At 41.6% G+C, this 18,795-nt stretch overlaps 1 protein-coding gene across 1 annotated transcript in view; it reads left to right on the plus strand.

Moving 5' to 3' along the window:
• The window catches only part of mapk8ip3 (mitogen-activated protein kinase 8 interacting protein 3), a 100,703-nt gene that overhangs the window by 3,458 nt on the left and 78,450 nt on the right, over nt 1-18,795 (plus strand). The window contains exons 2-4 of the mRNA XM_034189575.1: nt 7,850-7,970; nt 14,057-14,127; nt 17,536-17,627. Of these exons, the coding sequence (XP_034045466.1) occupies nt 7,850-7,970; nt 14,057-14,127; nt 17,536-17,627 (284 nt within the window). The remainder of the gene's footprint in view (nt 1-7,849; nt 7,971-14,056; nt 14,128-17,535; nt 17,628-18,795) is intronic.

Below are 18,795 nucleotides of genomic sequence, written 5' to 3' on the forward strand. Positions count from 1 at the left end.
ATCATTTAGTCTCTCAGATCAATTTTAACGGTGTGTCATTTCATGACTATTTTTACTCAAGAGGTAAACTCATCTGACAGAGAAATACAGTGGAGTTAAAAAAGAAAAAGAGTGCATCTCAGAAATATAGTGGAACAAAATTATTCATAGTTAGACGGTTAATTTAGCTCTGCAGTTCTTTGGACTGTGGGAGGAAGGCACAGACACAAACACATAATACAGAAATGTCCCAGATTGGATTATAACCGTAGACTGTAAAAATAATGGTCAGTCCCTCTGTGATGTCATCCACAGGTTCTGAGAAGAACAGGTTTGAAGGCGGCTCTAGATGTCGCCATCTTGACGATGTCTGACTGACTCCCTGCCAACCCATAAGTGGGAGCGTGGACAAGACCCATGTGACTTGAGTGGGACGATTGAAGCCCAAACACGCCCAAAACTTTTCAGCTCAGAAAGTTGAAATCAAAACTGATTTCAGCATTTATGATGTGATGCTACTTTTTTGTAGCTTATCATAATGGGTAATAAACAATAATAGTAATATGTAACATGCATCATTCATAGTTCTGCTTAGAATTATTGGCCCATTTTTGAATCTCATTTAATTTTTAATCAGAATATTTAAAATAATGCCCACAGTCATTGAACAACATCAACAATCATAATAGTAATAACAATAATAATAATATACAACATTTATCTTTTACAGTCCTCATCAAAATTATTGACACCTCTGTATTTTAGGTACAGAACTTAAAATGTATTCAGAAAAAAATACAAGGAGATTTTATGGAATTACAATATTTAAAAAAATATAAGCAGTTTTTGAACAATAAAAACCTTTCACATTGTTAAATAAAAAAATGCAAACACAAAATGTATGTGTGACACAGATACAGACACTGATGAATTTAGAGTAAATCATCACCTTTACAACCAGTTTTCTTTAGACATTTCAGGGGATGGATACATGAACATCATGCATTGAGATTCCCAAAGTGTGAGTGATTGTGCAATGAAGAGATTAGTGAGGGAAGCCACCAAGACATCCATTCCACCTTTGAAGGGCTTCTGTGGCTGTGATTGGAGAAACTGAGCAAAGAGTAAGCTTTTTTTTTGCATCAGCAGTTATGCAGTTTCACGGTGGAAAAGAACAAAAAGATGTGAAATTTCAGCTGTCGTTCGGCAGAAGACTGACTTGAGCTTAAATCCTTCTCTGTTTCACTAGAGATTACAAAGTACTCTTCAGTGATTTTTGACCTCTGACCTTTTGACCCAGAAATTAATAATCTTTGTAGGGTCACCATGCATCAGACACATACCAAGTGTGGTGGCAATCAGGAAAGAAGTTATTGCACTCAAGATTTTTACAAGGCATGTTCCAGTGACCTTTGACCTTTTCACCCCCAAATCAGTGGCCTTCTTGGGGTCACTGTGTGTATCACATATGCCAAGTTTGGTGACAACTGGGCCAGTACAACTGAAGTTATCTCAATCCCAAGTGAAATGTTGCATGACTAACTGATTCACGGCATATAGTGATGTCCAGCCCACTGGCACTATGTCCCAGTTAATATGCCACAACTAAATCATCAGATGTTAAAATTTCTGTCCAAGATGAACCCTGCAATATTAATAACTATATGTCAGGAGACTGTAGAGATGCTGGGACTTGCCTCTATTTCATTCTGCTGTTTGTTTCTCAAACATTCAGCGAAGTATTTTGGTGTTGAAGAGCTGAGAGTTATTTGAGAACAGTATAAAGGTTTATTCCTAATCTGCCCAGCAAAAGCTGGGTGTCAAACTACAGCATTTCATCACACAAAGCTTCTTTTGTGAATGTTCTAAACAGCCTTCTACCTTTGTAATGCAATTCATTCACTTAATACAACAGTCTTTTCCTTCTATTTGATCATTTCTTCATTTTGTTGGACATCATGGAGTCTTCTCAGGATGTTTTTGTTTTTGCGTTTGACAAAAGACATGTAATTGTATTTTAAATCGTGTGGCTAATTGGAAAATCAGGGAGGTTTTTTTTTTTTCATTTGACCACCAGAAGGGCATGGTGGGGGCGGGGGGGACGGGGTACAAGGGGTAGGGATTCATTGGAAATCAATAGTACGCCGAACACGTTGAAGGGGCTTTTGACACTGCAACCTGATTTGTGCTTAAGAGGGAGAGAGAAAGACAGGAAAACAACAGTGCACCTTCTCACACGAACAACGGACAGCAAGCGGCCAACAGCAGCTCAGATTACAAGGCTGCTGGTCTCAAGATAGCAGTAAACAAAACCAACATCTTCTCATAGACGCGGACATCATACACACTATTTATAACTTTCATTATATGCTGCATGTTTTCAATGAGCTAATACAAGACACCAGGATAACACATACAGACGAGGACAAAATTATTAGCCCCTCTGATGCTAATTGTTGTTTCCTTTTTGCTGGATAACAGTCTGCAGTCCTTTTATTGTACTTTTCAACAAGTCTCAGACATGTCTCATGAGGAATCCCAGCCCATTCCTCTTGGGCAAATATTTCCAATTCCTCCTGATTTGATGGTCTTCTGGAATGGACCTTGGTCTTCAGTTCACCCCACAGGTTTTCAGTGGAACTGAAGGTAGGGCTTTCTGCAGGCCAGTTGGCTTTGGTCTTCTGGAGGTAGTTCTTCACCAGGAGTGATGTATATCTTGGCTTGTTGTAGTGTTTGAAGACAAAGCAATGACCCAGGCTCAGTTTTGCTGCTGAATGCTTGTGATTTTCCTTCTAAATCTTCACATACCCTTCCTTCCACATCGAGATTCCCAGTTCCAGATACACTGAAGCATCCCCACAGCATAATAATCCCACTGCTGTGCTTCTCAGTGTTCCCTGGGTTGTACACCTCTCCGTTTCTTTCTCCAAACTATGGTCAAAGAGCTCTAGCTTTGTCTCATCTGACAAAGCACATACTTCCAGTATGCATAATCTTTCTCCAGGTTGTCCTTAGCATACTTCAATCTGGCTTGAAGGTGTCTCTTCTGTGGAAGTGAAGATTTTCTTGGTCTGCAACCTCACAGTCCATTCCTGTCTAGGGCTATACTGATTGTCTTCTTTGAGGCTACAATTCTCAACTTTGCAAAGTCATTCACTAGTGTCTTGGTAGTTGTTCTGGGGTCTTTAGACACGTCTCTCACTAGTTTTCTTTCCAGATTCTTTGAAATCCCTTCCTACCACTGCCAGTCTTGTTCTGTCCTGTGTTGCTCTCTTTGAATTTCTTGATACTTCTCACTCCGATTCTTGACATTTGGTAATGTTGTGGTAACTCCTCCTCCTGCTTTGTGACCATCAACAATTCTTTTGCTCAAGTCTAAACTGATTTTTTTATGCTTTCTGTGTGTTTGAGTGACAGCTCAAACCCAGTGAGCATTTTTTTTGTTGATACACCCACCTTTGAAAAGACATTCAAAAATGGTTCAAATGTGAAAGTTCAGACTCATGTCACCCAGTTTTCAACCAAAATTCAACACTGAAATTACATCTTGTGCTCAGTGGGATGTGAACCCTTACTGAAGTTTTTATACTGGAAGATAACCCTCAGTTTTAACTTGATTTTATGAGCTTTGAGCATTACAAAGTTAAAACACATCATTGCTCTCAACAGTGGTTTGTGCTATGGCTCATCAAAAAGGTCAGTTTTTAATAAGGCTAATAATTTTGACCCTGGTAGTTTTGGTTTTTGTGAAATAATTTTGTTTTTGTGTGCAAAGTAAAATAATGCAAGCATCCAAAATAAAAGTAGGATAGTTAAAAATGCTGCACTGAAAATTTGTTGCTCTGTTAAAAAAGAACTTGGGAAAGTTTTGATGAAAACTTTAAATATCATGGGGTGCTAATTTTTCTTCATCTGTATTAAAGCTTGTAGGCAGAAACATTCCGTAGTCACCGAGGTGATGAATACTGAAGGTTTTTGCTATTGTGCTGCTGCATGTTGTCGTCATCATAACAGTTCGCCCATTCTGACCACTTTGGAAAGGGTTGTGGTCAATTTTGATTTTCATGAAAATTTGCACAGATCTCAAGGTGGGTTCTAGATTGGCCAAAGTAATGTTAGATGTTCTAAAGGTCAGTTATTGTGGTCGAGGTCTTTTCTGTTTATGTGTTTGTTGGCCAACTTCTCTGAGGTTCCTTGAATAATTTCTACCAAACTTGGTATGTGGATGAAGGTCAAGCCTGACCCTTAAAGCATCCATTTTGGCAAAGATGAAGGTCATTGGAGTCTAGGTCAAGGAATTTGATTGCCAACCTAATTTGGAACTAAGTTGGCAAACTTAGGTAGATTTTGGTATTGTCATGGCAAAGTCACCTAAACGTCAATCATTAAGATGAAGGTCAAAACCACTGAAGTAAAGTCACAGAGTCAGAGGTCAAATTTCCACCCAGTCAAAAAGTATTTCTGAATGTCTGCCAACAAATCACAAAACTAGACAATGTCAAGAATACAAGGTTAGCTAACCAAAGGCTTTTCCCATGGGCAACTATATACTGTCATGAGCAGAGATCAGAAAAGGAACAGCATCAAGATTCTAACCATAAATGGGTCATTTTCAGAGGTACAATACACTTTCACAAACAATGTTATTTACCAGGAAATTCTCTCCCAAACAAAGTGACCATGTCTGATTGTATACTATCCTATCTATCATCGTCCATAATATCGTCATGCCCATGGCTATTTCCTTGTTGTGCAAAAATTGTCTTTGTCACCTTTTCACAGTTAAATATATTTGGTATTTTATACTACATACTCTAAATGAATGAATGAATAATCTGTTATTTTTATGGGGAAAACCTGGCAATTTGGATTGCTACAATGATATAAAACAAGTAAAACCAAGACAGATGTAAAACCAAGACAGACACAAGCTTCTTGAAACGTTGACATGCATTCACACCAACCCATAATCGCAGGTCATTTGTCCTGTAAGACGTGCTTGAACCTCACCAAAATAATGGAGAAATTGAGTATGTGCCAATGTTTACAATAAATACTAACAAGGTAGATGAATTTAAGCACACATAAACAAGATGCAATGCTTCCCCAACAGACTGAAAACTGGTGGCTTCTTCTGTGTTGGGTTTTCTGATACTGTATGCAGCACTGCCCCCAGTGGTGAACTGTCAAGATGATGCCAACATGCACCAACATAGAAGAAGCATTTAATCATCTCTGCCCACTGCCAAGCAGGTCATAGTTCTGTGAATTTGTTTCTGTCACTTCAGTGAATGGTAACACTGTAAATTGATTCAACAATTTCACATATTGCACAAGTATAAAAATTATACGCTCTGTCATAAACCCAATAATTTTAGTCCATTCTCAGGATATTTTTGACTCCACAAGTACCCCAATCATTAATGTAAATAATTACCGATTGGTATGAACCATCAAATTGGCATTAATGGCAAATATAGAATTAAATTCATGGTGTTTACAATGTCTGTCATTAGTCGCAAGGTCGAGTCAAGCACATTAAGCCACGGATTCTAAGAGATACACTACAGAACCGCTGGTCCTCAACAGCCTTATGAACTATACATACGTGACAGAAACACCAGTGTAATCAGCTTCATAAATCCAAACAAAGTCATTTAAACAACAGCGGAATGTTTATTGATCACATTAATCCCTCATGAAAACATTATCGTCATCTCTTTGCCACTTCCTCAGTATGCTGAACACTGGAGTGACCAGACTGAGATCTGGACACTTCCAGGTCTGCAGACCTCAAGGAGTGCAGCAACTACAATGCAGAGTTACCAGGCTCCCTCCGACAGCAGTGGAAACTGGCTGCTGAGAAAAAGGATGTTTGAGATGTCCACCTGAGCCACCTCAGGATTCGCCCTGCACCATTGTGCATTGAACAACCCCTTACTTAGACAAAGATGAGAAGTTCAAAACATGTTGCTGAAGTAAAGGCGGATAATATGCATATATCAGTAGGCTCCCTGGAGCCGGCTAGGAACAGGTAACGTATAGTGGTCTATAAACAGGCCAAGGCCTGTGAAAAAGTACCAATGGCAGTTTGATGTGATCATGTCAGTAGTTGATTGTAGTCATGATTTGATGCAAAAGAAGTATCTATAAAAGTCTGAGTCACTGAAGGTCAAAGATTTGCAGAGAGTCTTTAGTTTGTCAAGAAATATGTGAGAAAATTGTGGAAATGTTGGGAAAAAATGTTCCTTGTGGGAAGGGATTTACGTATTTCTCGCTCTTCAGTGCATAGCATCATCAAGTGATTCAAGGAATCTGGAGAAATTTCAGTGCGTAAATAGGCAAAGACACAAGTCTAAGCTGTTACTGTCAAGCTGTTGGAGATGTGAAAAATGCAAAAAATAATAAATAAATAATAAAAATAAACAAATATATTTAAAAAATGCAGTGATCCTTGCCTTTTTTCAGGTTTGCAATACATTAAAAAATGTTGGGATGCTAAAGCATTTTTCAATTTGTAATGTTGCCCTTCCTTCTCACGTCACTTGAGATGTTTTGACATTGAAGGTACAAGCGATGAAGCATTTCAGGTGACATATTGTCCCATTTTTTTCTGCAAACATATCTTAAATTGTGCAACAGTATGAGGGTCGTTGTTATTACTTTTTTCTGTTTCAAAGTTTGACATACTTTTTTATGGGGCCAGATCAGGAGTGTAAGCCATTCCACTACCCATATCCTCTTCTTTTTCAGAAATGTCTTTGTAGTGTGTACAGAAGGTGGTTTTCTATCATCGCAATGTACTTTTCTGCATTAATGTTGCCATCACAGAAGTGTAAATTAACCCACAATCCCATACCATGACAGACCCTAACTTTTGGACTTTTAACACTCTGGATAATCCTTTTTGTATTTCATCCAAGGCACACAGTGTCCATTTCTTCTAGAAAAGCTCTTGAATACTGATTTGGCTGACCACAATACACATTTCCACTATCTGATGGTCCCACCCAGATGCCTCTTAGCACAGAAAAGTTGATGACTCCCCTGGACAAAGAAGATAACATAAAGCTTTTTTTGCACAGTGAAGTTTTAAATGGCATTTGTGAATGTTACTTTGAACTGTCCTGCTTTACAGAAATTTGCCAAAGTAATCCCTTACACATGTGGTTATATCAGCTATTGATGAATGATGGTTCTTGTCTGATGCAGTGACATTTGAGAGATCAGAGATCACATGTGTACATCTTAGGCTTGCACCCTTGTTGTTTACTCACTGAAATTTCTCCAGATTTCCTGAATCAATTAATGATATTACACACTGTGGCGAGAGAAATATCCAAATCTCTTCCAGGCTTTCTTTGAACAACGCTGTTTTAAAATATTTCTCTAATGCGCTCATCCATTTGTTGACAAACTGGAGGTCCTCGTACCGTCTTTTTTCCTCAAAGAGCCAGTCTTTTGTGATACTGCTTTTGCACCAAGTCATGATTACAATCACCTGTTGACATTACTTGTTTGAAATAACATCATTAGATGCTTTTTCTTACCTTACTAGCCCTAAATTTCCCCCTTCCCAGCTTTTTTTTGAATGTGTTGCAGGCCTTAAAATGCAGGAATGGGTGATGACACAAATATGAAATATCTTGGGTTCATACTGTCTACAGTGAAACAGAAGTCAAAGTAAATGGCAGGATAACTGCATCATTTATTTATCTATTTGCATTTTTCATACCTTGCCAACTTTTTCTGATTTAGAGCTGTATATTTAGAGCTCAGATCCACAAATCCTTTTTAAAGAAGTAGTAGTAAAGATGTTGAGTGGTTTTTAGTTCATGTATGTATTATGTTTTCTCTTATACATTCTCAGAAATTCATTGAGTTTGAAGATGCGCTGGAAGCAGAGAAGAAGGAGTTGCAGATGCAGGTGGATTTTCTGGAGCTGCAGGGGAAACAGCTGGAGCTGAAAACAAAGAACTATGCAGACCAAAGTGAGTGGAACATGCATGTCTTTGGACCCAGGTTGAGTTTATATTATGGCGCACTACAGTCTGTTCCAAGTCGCATCCAACATGAGAAAATCTTTACCCCTCATGGAAAAATACAAAGATTCAACTTCAGAGTATATTAACAAGTGGAAAAAGGTTTGATTTTTAAACCAGACTGACTTGGACATTTATTAATTTTTTATTTTTATTTATTTTTGAACAGTTAAAATTGTTTGCAAAATCATGTTTTTGTTGGAGTTTCTACACTAATCCAACAAGCGAAACTGACATATCGCGTGAAAGCAACAAGGTCACCTCGTGGAGGTGGAGGAGCAGGAGGTCAAGCCAGAGGAAAGGCATTAATTTGATTTTAAAATTTATTATCAATGAGTATTTTTTTTTCTCTTTATTTGCTTCAGAATAATGATCAGAACAGCCTTTATTGTCATTTTAATCCATGAATACATTCATTCATCTTCTACCGCTTAGTCCAATCAAGGGTTGCGGGGGGCTGGAGCCGTCATAGAGCGCGAGGCGGGGTACACCTAGGACAGGACGCCAGTCTGTCGCAGGGCCACAAATAGACAAACAAACACAGACACACCCACACACACACACACCTACGGACAATTTTAAAGATTCCAATCCACCTAACCAGCATGTCTTTGGATGTGGGAGGAAACCGGAGCACCCGGAGGAAACCCACGCAAACACGGGGAGAACATGCAAACTCCACACAGAAAGGCCATGGGAACTGAACCCACGACTGTCTCGCTGTGAGGCAACAGTGCTAACCACTAATCCACCGTGCTGCCCGCTCCATGAATACATACACAACAAAATTCATCCTCTGCATTTAACCCATCTGAATTACAGTTAGACACAATTTAACCTCAAGGAGCAGTTGTGTTTTTTGTGCTGTGAATAAACAGCATGTTGAATGGAAACTGCTGTTTGATTTAATTTTTCATTTAATTATTCATGTACAGCTTGGTCATCATCTGATTGTAGCATGCTAAACCTTTTTGGGAACCTCCATGTTATGCATTAAATTTATTTTAATTAAAATAGTAAACAGATGTTAAATTTCAGCTTGTTGGATCTGTTTTTCAGGTGTTGAACTTTCCTACTCAGCCCCTGGACCGTGGTTCAGGAGTGTAGGGGAAAACATTCGGTTGTCCTCCAGGGCTAAACTACTGTAGCTTCAGGTTCAACAACCCAATCGACTCTGCACAGCAGCCAGTGAACAGATGGACGGACACACTTTACCCTTCTAAGCCTTATTTTTATTACGGCAGTTATTAACCGAACACTTCTTCCGCAAAGTCACACTTTTCTCTTTTTTTTATATATTTTTCTCTCTCCCTGCTAACCTGCTACGTTCCACACTCGTCTCCTCCCGCTCAGCCTGCCACACACGCACACACTGACGTCATCACAGCATGCAGAGCTCTCTCTCTTAGAGGGGAAGACTCCTCAGTATTAGCTGCTCTCATAACACTACCCGCACTATGGATGGCAATTTACATATTTCCACTCCATGAAAGTACACATACAAGGACATCATGGCAGAGCACGAACCTGGAAGTATAAACAAGATTAGTATCACCCGTCGCGTGGCTAAAACCCTTCCATCTGGGGCTCTTTGTTAGCAGTTAGCCGACCATTTCAGGGCGGGACATTTGTAACACTCAACCCTAACCTGAACAGCAAAATAACAGCAAATGCAATATCAGTGCAAAAGTCAAAACACTCCATTCTCGGAACTCTTTTTTTCCAAGTGCTTACAACCTGTACACTTTTTTTTTTTTTTTTTTTTTTTTTTAAGAAAACCCTGTTTATGAATGATGAATTCAGTCAACCCACTCACCAAACTGGACCGGTGACCTTCGCTGGCGAATCGGCCTCCAACAGTTATGGCCCTGCTGACGTTCCACTACCCCGCCCCCACTGTCCTGAGAGTCAAGGGGAGCAGCCGAGTCCGGAGGCAGGGTGGAGGGAATAGGTGTGGTGGCCATGACTGGATCTGAAGAGTTGCAGTCGGGGGCCTTCCCAGCTGCGGTGTTGATGCTGTCGAACAGTTGAGTCAAACCAAGGGTATAGTCTGCAGGATCCTCACTCAACGTCGGGGGTGACACCTCCACAGGTGCCCAGTTGCGAGCCCGCTCCAGAGCCCAAGTGTTGTCCAGTAGGTCACGGCAGCGGTACGGCTTCAATTGATCGTGGTGAGCTACCTTCACTTTGGTCTTCGGGCCTTTCTGGATGCGATACACCATATCGTCCAAATGCCCCAAGATGAAGTAAGGGCCCTCGTAGGATGGCAGGAATTTCTTAACCCTGTTCCTGACTTTCCGGGTGCCCTTGATTAGATACCACACAGCGTCGCCAATCTGGTACTGTGTGCGGCAGCAGTTTTTGTTATATTGTCTCTTTGCTCGTTGCACCGACTCACCAAGGACTTCCCTGGCAATTTGATGAGCTAGTTCCAGGCGCTCTCGGGTCTGTTGGACAAATTCGGGGACTGAGGGGGCTGTATCAGTGCTTGGGGGCAGCCCAGCCACCAGATCCACCGGTTCGCTCACTTCCGGCCAAACATCATGAAGTTGGGAGTGAAACCAGTTGCACTGTGCTTTGTTGCTCTGTAGGCCATTACAGCATAGGGGATCATGAGGTCCCAGTCTCAATGGCAGCGCTCAGCCGTAGTGGCTAGTATCTTTTGCAAGGTGGCGTTAAATCTCTCAACTTGGCCATCAGACTGAGGTCGAAAAGGTGTGGTGCGTGTCTTCTCAATGCCGAACAATTTGCACATTTCCTGGAACACCTCTAATTCAAAATTTCGGCCTTGGTCACTGTGCAGTGTCTGTGGCACTCCATAACGGTACACCCACTCTGAGGCCAACACTCTGGCCACAGTCACAGCCTGCTGGTCAGGCAGGGGAAAAGCTTCCACAAACTTTGTGAAATAGTCCTGAATCACAAGCACAAATGACTGTTTACGCTCTGTCTCATTCAATGGTCCCATGATGTCCAAGGCAATGCGTTCCATGGGGGCTCCAACTCTGACAGTGCCCATAGGTGCCTGCGGTGTCTTCCGGGGCCTGGCTTTGGCTGCACAGCTGATACAGGTACTGCACCAGAGGGTAACGTCCTCTCTCATTCTGTACCAGTAGTATCGGGTCTGCAGGCGAGCTACAGTCCTTTCCACCCCAAAGTGTCCCCCCACCTGCCCCTCATGCATCTGTCTCATGACATTGGATCGAAGGGCCTGAGGGAGTACAACCTGTGGGTAGAACTGGGTATCATCTAGGCAGTAGAAACGCCTGACCAGTATTCCATCTCTGATGTAGAGCCGCTTCCACTGGCTCCAATATGTCTTTGTGGCTGGGCTGTGCGCTGAGACTGTTAGCCAGGGTGGCCGTTCTTCACTGGCCTCCATCCATGCCCTGATAGGTGCAATATCTGGATCAGCCTTCTGAGCCTGCTGCAGCTCCTCTGCAGACCAACCACTGAACAGCTCAGAGTTATTCGCCTCAGACCTACAGATTCTTTCACGAAACCCAGAACCATGCACATCAGCTGGGATTTCCTTGTGTACCCCCACTGGATTTGCTACTGTGGGAGCTGTGGGTCCCTCTACCCCCCCGGGGTCAACATCACCTGGTTGATGTCAGAGTCCAAGTCGCACTGCACAGCTTGATGACTGACATTCTCCGAGTAAAGGGAAGGGTCTGGAAGCCTACATGGACAATACTGGCGGCATGGTTTCCTAGAGAGGTTATCAGCATTTGTGTGCGACCGGCCGGGGCGATGGACAATTTCCAAGTCGTATTCGGCAAGCCTTTCCAACCACCTGGCGAGCTGTCCCTCAGGTTCTTTCAGCCTTGTGAGCCACCAAAGACTGCTGTGATCTGTACGTACGATGGAGGGCCGCCCCAGGAGATACTGCCGAAAATGTCTTATGAACTCCACCACGGCCAGCAGCTCACGCCGTGTGGTGCAGTAATTCCGCTCAGTTTTTGACAACTTGAGACTCCCATATGCTAATACGCGCTCTTTGCCCTGCTGGATTTGTGAAAGCACAGCGCCGATGCCCATATCGCTCGCATCAGTGTCCAGTATCATGTCACCTTGGTCAAGTGGATAGCCCAGGACGGGCTGTGGTCAGCCGGTGTTTGAGTTCATCAAATGCTGCCTGGCATTCTGCACTCCACTGAAACTGGGCATATTTCTTATTAAGGGCATGGAGGGGTTCAGCCACAGCAGCAAAGTCTTTCACAAAACACCGATAATATGAGGCAAGGCCTACAAACTGATGTACCTCCTGGGTTGATCTAGGTGTCGGCCACTCTTTCACCTTCTGGATCTTGCTGGGGTCAGTGGCTACACCATCCTCTGAAATGATGTGGCCCAAGTAGGCCACATCGCGGCGGAAGAGACAACATTTGGCAGGTTTTAACTTGAGGTTGGCCTGGCGAAGACAGTCAAAAACCTGGCCTAAACGCTGCAACATCTCTGCCACATTCCTGCCCAGCACAATTATGTCATCCAAGTACACCAGGCAGGTCTCCCACTGCATACCAGTCAGGACACGGTCCATCAGCCGCTGGAATGTTGCTGGTGCATTGCACAGTCCAAACGGCATGACATTCCACTCAAAAAGTCCTTTCCTGGTGCAGAAGGCGGCTGCCTTACATGCCCTGGGGGTCAACTCGACCTGCCAGTAGCCAGAAGCGAGGTCCAGTGTGCTGAACCATTTGGCGGTAGAGAGGGTGTCGAGTGTGTCTTGGATGCGGGGCAGCGGATATGCATCCTTGATGGTGGCGTCATTTAGGGCTCTGTAGTCTATGCAGAGACGGTACGTCCCATCCTTTTTACGCACCATCACTATTGGGGAAGCCCAACTGCTATGGCTGCGACGGGCCACTCCCGCCTCTAATCCGTCCTGAATTTGCTTGTCTGCACTTTGTTGTTTTTCAGCTGCCATCCGACGTGGTGGCTGCTTAACTGGAGTGCCAGGTTGGGTTACAATGTCCTTGGCTGCACCAGGCCGGAGGCGAAAGATAGTAGATTTTCATTGTGACACCACTCAATAAAACGGGTGTATGAAAAAGTCCCCCAAAATAATTTTCAAGCACAAATAAAAGAAATGTATACTCACCAAACATGCTGCAAGACAATATGAAGTTTTAAAAAAGTAGATCCTTCCGTATAAGACAAGAAAAAAGTGCAGATGCAAACTGACGTAAATCCACAAATTACAATTGGCGCAATGCATGCTGGGAGAGGGTCTTGTCCGTGACGTCTCGGCAGCGTCCATGATGAGAGGGACAGTTTGCGGAGGGCTAAATGTTAGCTGTAAATTTCTCATTTTCAAATGAAGATTTCTCCGTTGAATGACAGATCTGGGCTTGCAGATTTACTTTACTACATTCAGAAGAATCTCATGTGTAAATGTAAGTCATTTTTTTGTTCAAAAAATCTGACTGCATTTTTTTCAATGCAGGTCTCCTTTAAACCGTCTGGATCACTCCTTAATCTGTGTAATCCCCATAAAATCATCCCTGAAAGCCATATTAATTTTCTGAACGGTGTCCACCTGGAGGTCTCTCACAGTTTCTGGAAAAAAATTGATGCAGCAAAGCTCCAAATCGTTCAGACATTTATTCGCAATAAAAAATAGACGAGAGGGGTGGACCACACCTCACTCAAAGCCTGCTCACAGGCGAATGACGCAACCGACAGGCGTGAAAAAACTCACGCATGCGCACGAAGGTTCAAGCTTGGCTGATGCAATCACACGTGATTCAAATCCATATGGTTTTTGAAATAAATAAAAAGGTTGGATACTTTTCTAACAGACCTCATATTTTGTGGTTATTTGAGGAACATGGAAGGACAAGTTGTGTTGTTGGAACTCATTTTATTTTCAGATTGTTGCTGCTTCTGAATTGAAATGTTCTTTCTGCACATGACACAACTTGTATTTGTAACTTGTGGTAAATAATATTTTGTAGTGGTCAGCTGGAGCAGTTGTTGAATGTCCATCCAACTTTTTGATTGTCTTTATCTGTTGTCTGTGTGTGTTTCAGTCTCTCGGCTGGAAGAGCGAGAGTCAGATATGAAGAAAGAGTACAACGCTCTGCACCAGCGCCACACTGAGGTCGGACCACACAACCTGACGTTTGACTGTTAGAAATGCATTCAAAATTGCAGTGAAAACCTGTCGCTACAGAATATTTTGTTATATTTTCATTACTGTGTTCATTTCCTTTGTTAGAGTGATTGTATAATATGCATTTTAATAGAAAAATGAATTTAGCCCCTATTAAATTAAAGCAGCACTTAGTAAATCACATGCGTCTTCAAGGGTACAACAGGTACTCATGTCAAATCAAACCCACATTACAATCTTTCTTTACACACACACACACACACACACACACATATATATATATATATATATATAGTTGGGGATAATTCACGATTTGCAGCTGATTCCCGTTTTGGGGTTAGCACAAAATGAGAAATATGTTCAACAACAACCCTTTTTCCCATGACTAAGATGAAACCATGACGAGACGGCACCAATGTTCTAAAAACACTCACTAAAACTGGGTAAATGTGCGTTATTGTTGACGAATAAGAATGAGACGAAAATGTTTTGCAAGAAATAAAACATAAACTCGATCTCCGTTCTGTTTGTACTGCTCCAAACGCTGCACGGCTCTCTGCTGAGTCAAGTTAGAGTCTGGTTGGAATTAATAACTTCAAAGCGAATCGCCGTTTTAAATCAAATAACACCTCTGTCCAAACAATAAACTACGATCGACCAAAACATTTTTTTCCTCCCAAAGTGAGACGTCCTGCATTCTTTATGAATTACATCCTGACGTGCAGTGCAGCTGAGCTCAGCTCAGAGTCTATGTATGGCATGAGATTCATGCCATTAATGTCTGAAAGGAAACGCTTTTAACAAAAACTACAGATTTTATTTCTATTTATGTCCAGAGATCAAGGATCCACCATGTAGATTTTATTTTTTATTTTAAGTTTGTATTTTATTTGAACCTGTGTCTGCTCAGCTGTTAACAGGCCTACAGTAGGTCTATCCTTTTAAGTTTAAATTATATCTTAACCTGTCTGTCTGCTCAGCTGTAAACAGGCCTACAGTAGGTCTATCCTTTTAAGTTTAAATTATATCTTAACCTGTCTGTCTGCTCAGCTGTTAACAGGCCTACAGTAGGTCTATCCTTTTAAGTTTAAATTATATCTTAACCTGTCTGTCTGCTCAGCTGTAAACAGGCCTACAGTAGGTCTATCCTTTTAAATTCAAATTATATTTTAATCTGTGTCTGCTCAGCTATAAGAGTCTAGCTGTAAGAGACATATTATTTAATACCAGTTTTTATTTTATTTTATTTTGTTGGTGTTTCTTATAAATATAAAACATCAGAACAAGTGCATCATTTGTAAATATGTATTGAATTAACAAACAAGACACTTTTAGCAAAGCTGCATTGAAGATTCATTCATTCAATTCAATTAATTCAAGATATTTGTTATTCGAGACATTTAGTCAATATTTCAAAAAAGACTAAAATGTTTTGACTAAAACTAGACTAAAATGTTGAGACTAAAACATGACTAACAACAATGATATGTGAATGACTAAATGTGATTAAAACTAAGAATGAACTTTGACACAAGACTAATGCTGTGTTTACACATAGGCAGGATGCATTACGAATGTCATATTTGTGTCATTCGTGGCACATTCCTGACATTCTTAACGTGACTTAATGCATCTGAATAGGTTTTTTAACAGTGCATGTTGGTGTGTGATATTCGTGATATTCGTGGAGCATGTTTTTGGCTGTCAAAAAAATCTTCCATGAATGTTACGCACCACCCTCATTTCGCCTCATGTTGTGGAGGTCGCAACTGAGCGTGTTGATCCATCTTGATTAGTGGTGCTCCTTAATAGAGCGTGACAGCGTTCTTCTCTGACGTGCGCACAATTAAACCCTGCTGCACCGCACTCAGTTTCATTGTTGCAGTATGCTGAAGAAGGACAGAGATGCCAAGTCGGCTAAAAGTCTCGTTCCAATGCTCCTCAGCGTGCTCCTGCAGGTGTTCCACCTGCTGCATGTGCCTGATTTTTGGGAAAATGAGCAAGACAAGAGCTGCATGGAGCCACACATCTGGCTCTCGCTGTCTCCTCCTCCACTCAGCACCACTCCATGGCACAGAGCCCAACTAAGCATGCAATTACAAAGTTCTTTTGCTTTGGATTTTGAGGAGCAAACTGGAGCGATCTGAATTGTTCAGCAACTGACAGTTGGATGAATATGGGTGCGTGTGTGGAGACAAGTAGCTTCATTCACAACGTGATAGAACTTAACAATGTGCTGTTACACATGATAGCGCGCAACAGCGTGCAACAACGTGGAAACTTATTCTTGACCGTGCATAATGGTTCCTGATAATTCTCCAGCAACACATGCCATTAATCGTAATGTGTGGTAACAGATTGCAGCAGTTCCTGAGGACACTTGACACCTCTACCTCAAATCATCTTATTCGTGATCAGCGGCCAAGAATGTATACTTCGTGGCATTTTTTACTTGTCGTCGTTATGTGTAAACGCACCTTAACAGTGCGTGACATTTGTGATTCGTGGAGCATGTTTTTGTCTGTCAAAAAATCTTCCACGAATGTCATGCACCACCCTCATTTCGCCTCATGTCGTGGAGGTCGCAACTGAGCGTGTTGATCCGTCTTGATTAGTGATGATCCTTAATTGAGTGTGACAGCATTCGTAGTGGTTCCTGTGATGGTTTTTGGAGCCCATACTGTGACGTGTTGTTACAAATTAACATGGAAACTGTCAAGTTTTGACACGTCACATTTCACTGTGCGCCACAATGAATCACTTCTCTCACTTGCGCACAATTAAACCCTGCTGGACCGCATTCAGTTTCATTACTGCAATATGCCAAAGAAGGACAGTGATGCCAAGTCAGCTAAAGGTCTTGTTCCAGGTCGCGCTCCTGCAGGTGTTCCACCTGCTGTTGTGCCTGATGTTTGAGAAAACGAGTCTGAGCCAGAGGAGGGCCGTGTGCAGCCAGACATCTAGCGCTCTCCGTCTCCTCCTCCTTTCCTTTTTATTCGTGACTCGTCATCGTTATGTGTAAATGCACCATAAGACTAAATTGAAAAATGGGCGACAAAATTTAACACTAATCAGGAAAGTGCATCTGAGCCCTTTTTGGTTCACAAACCATTTCTGAGTAATCCACCATGGGGCAGATTATAGATAAGATTTATTTTAGAATTTTGCTCACTATAATCCTTTTCAATTCCTCTATTCACCGCTGAATCTCTCCTCACCTCAGCTTCTCCCTCATTTCTTGCATTTTAAGTTTCTTTTCTTCATTACCCTTTCACACCTCCATCCTATAACTCGTTTTTACTTTTGTATGTTTTTTGTCACTGTTTTGTCATGGTGGTCGGATCTTTCCCGTCTCTCCATTGTGTATCTTCACTTCCTTTCTTGTGGGCGTCACAGATGATTCAGACGTACGTGGAGCACATCGAGCGATCCAAAATGCAGCACGCAGGGAGCAACAGCCAATCAGAAGGACCGGGCTGTGGACGAACGTGAGTCAGAGTTTCTGTGTGTCTACATTAAAATCGCACATTTCACACATCTTTCTTGACTGAGATGTTTAATGCTTGTCGGGAGCTGTGATCTGGTTTTACCAACTGACACACAAAACTATGAAGAAGCAGAGTTTAAGGTTTTTTAAAGAGTCCTGAATATTTCTGAGGATTTTCTTTCGCCAAAACATCAGATCTAGGCTTTCATCTGAGATGTACCTTCTGGCAAATTGTAGTTGACTTTCAGGTCTTCTTTTTAAGAAAATCCTCCTCTGTACCACTTCATGATGAAGCTGTATAACTGGGGATACAAAATACAAAACATGCACTGTGCACCATTTCTCCAGTCACAGTCAGAGAAGCCTATAACTTCTTCTGGGTTGTCTGGTTGTCTTGGTGGCTTTCCTCACTCTTCTCCTTCTTGCACAGTCACTCAGTTTTTGAGAACTGTTTACTCCACACAGATTTACCATAGAGTGCCATACTGTTTGTATTTCTTTATAACTAATGTAAATAAAGTCCAAGACATATTCAGTGACTTGGAAATGTTCATGTATCCATCCCCTGACTTGTCTGAAGAAAACTGGCAATAAAATTGATTATTTACAGGTATTATACCAAACCGTTCCATTACTTATGCAACCCATCATTTTGGCTTTTATATTTTTAATTAATTTATATCAATCGTTTCAGAACAGATAAAAACTTCAGACAGAACTGCTTCATTTTATGTTTTCCAAGCAGTCATTTGCTTTCTGAAGCAGCTAGATAATTTTTGGCCTGATTTATTAAAGGTTTGCCTGTGTTAAAATGTGCAAACAACATACTGCTTTGGAAAAAAAACTGCATGCTGATTTACCAACAGATTTACTAAATAGCACATCCATTTGTCCATTTAGTGCATTAGCCTTAATGAATATGTAGTTTGTGGTTTGTCCACCCGAGTGCACAAAGTTGAGGGAGGGAACATGCAAATAGGTGAGTTTTGCGCATGTAACACAATTTATCAAGGCCAAAAGGAAATTTAGTGGGTGAGGACAGTGTCTGTATTTTGCGCGTTTGAAACCTTGGTATTCAAGTGTTGTGAATCCCAAGGCGGTCTCTTTAATTCATTTGAAAGTTTGACTCTTAGTCTTGTCCATCCAAATTGGAAGTCTCAAAAACCAGT

Source organism: Thalassophryne amazonica, chromosome 16 (assembly GCF_902500255.1).
Source record: "Thalassophryne amazonica chromosome 16, fThaAma1.1, whole genome shotgun sequence".
In the NCBI taxonomy this organism is placed as follows: Eukaryota; Metazoa; Chordata; class Actinopteri; order Batrachoidiformes; family Batrachoididae; genus Thalassophryne; species Thalassophryne amazonica.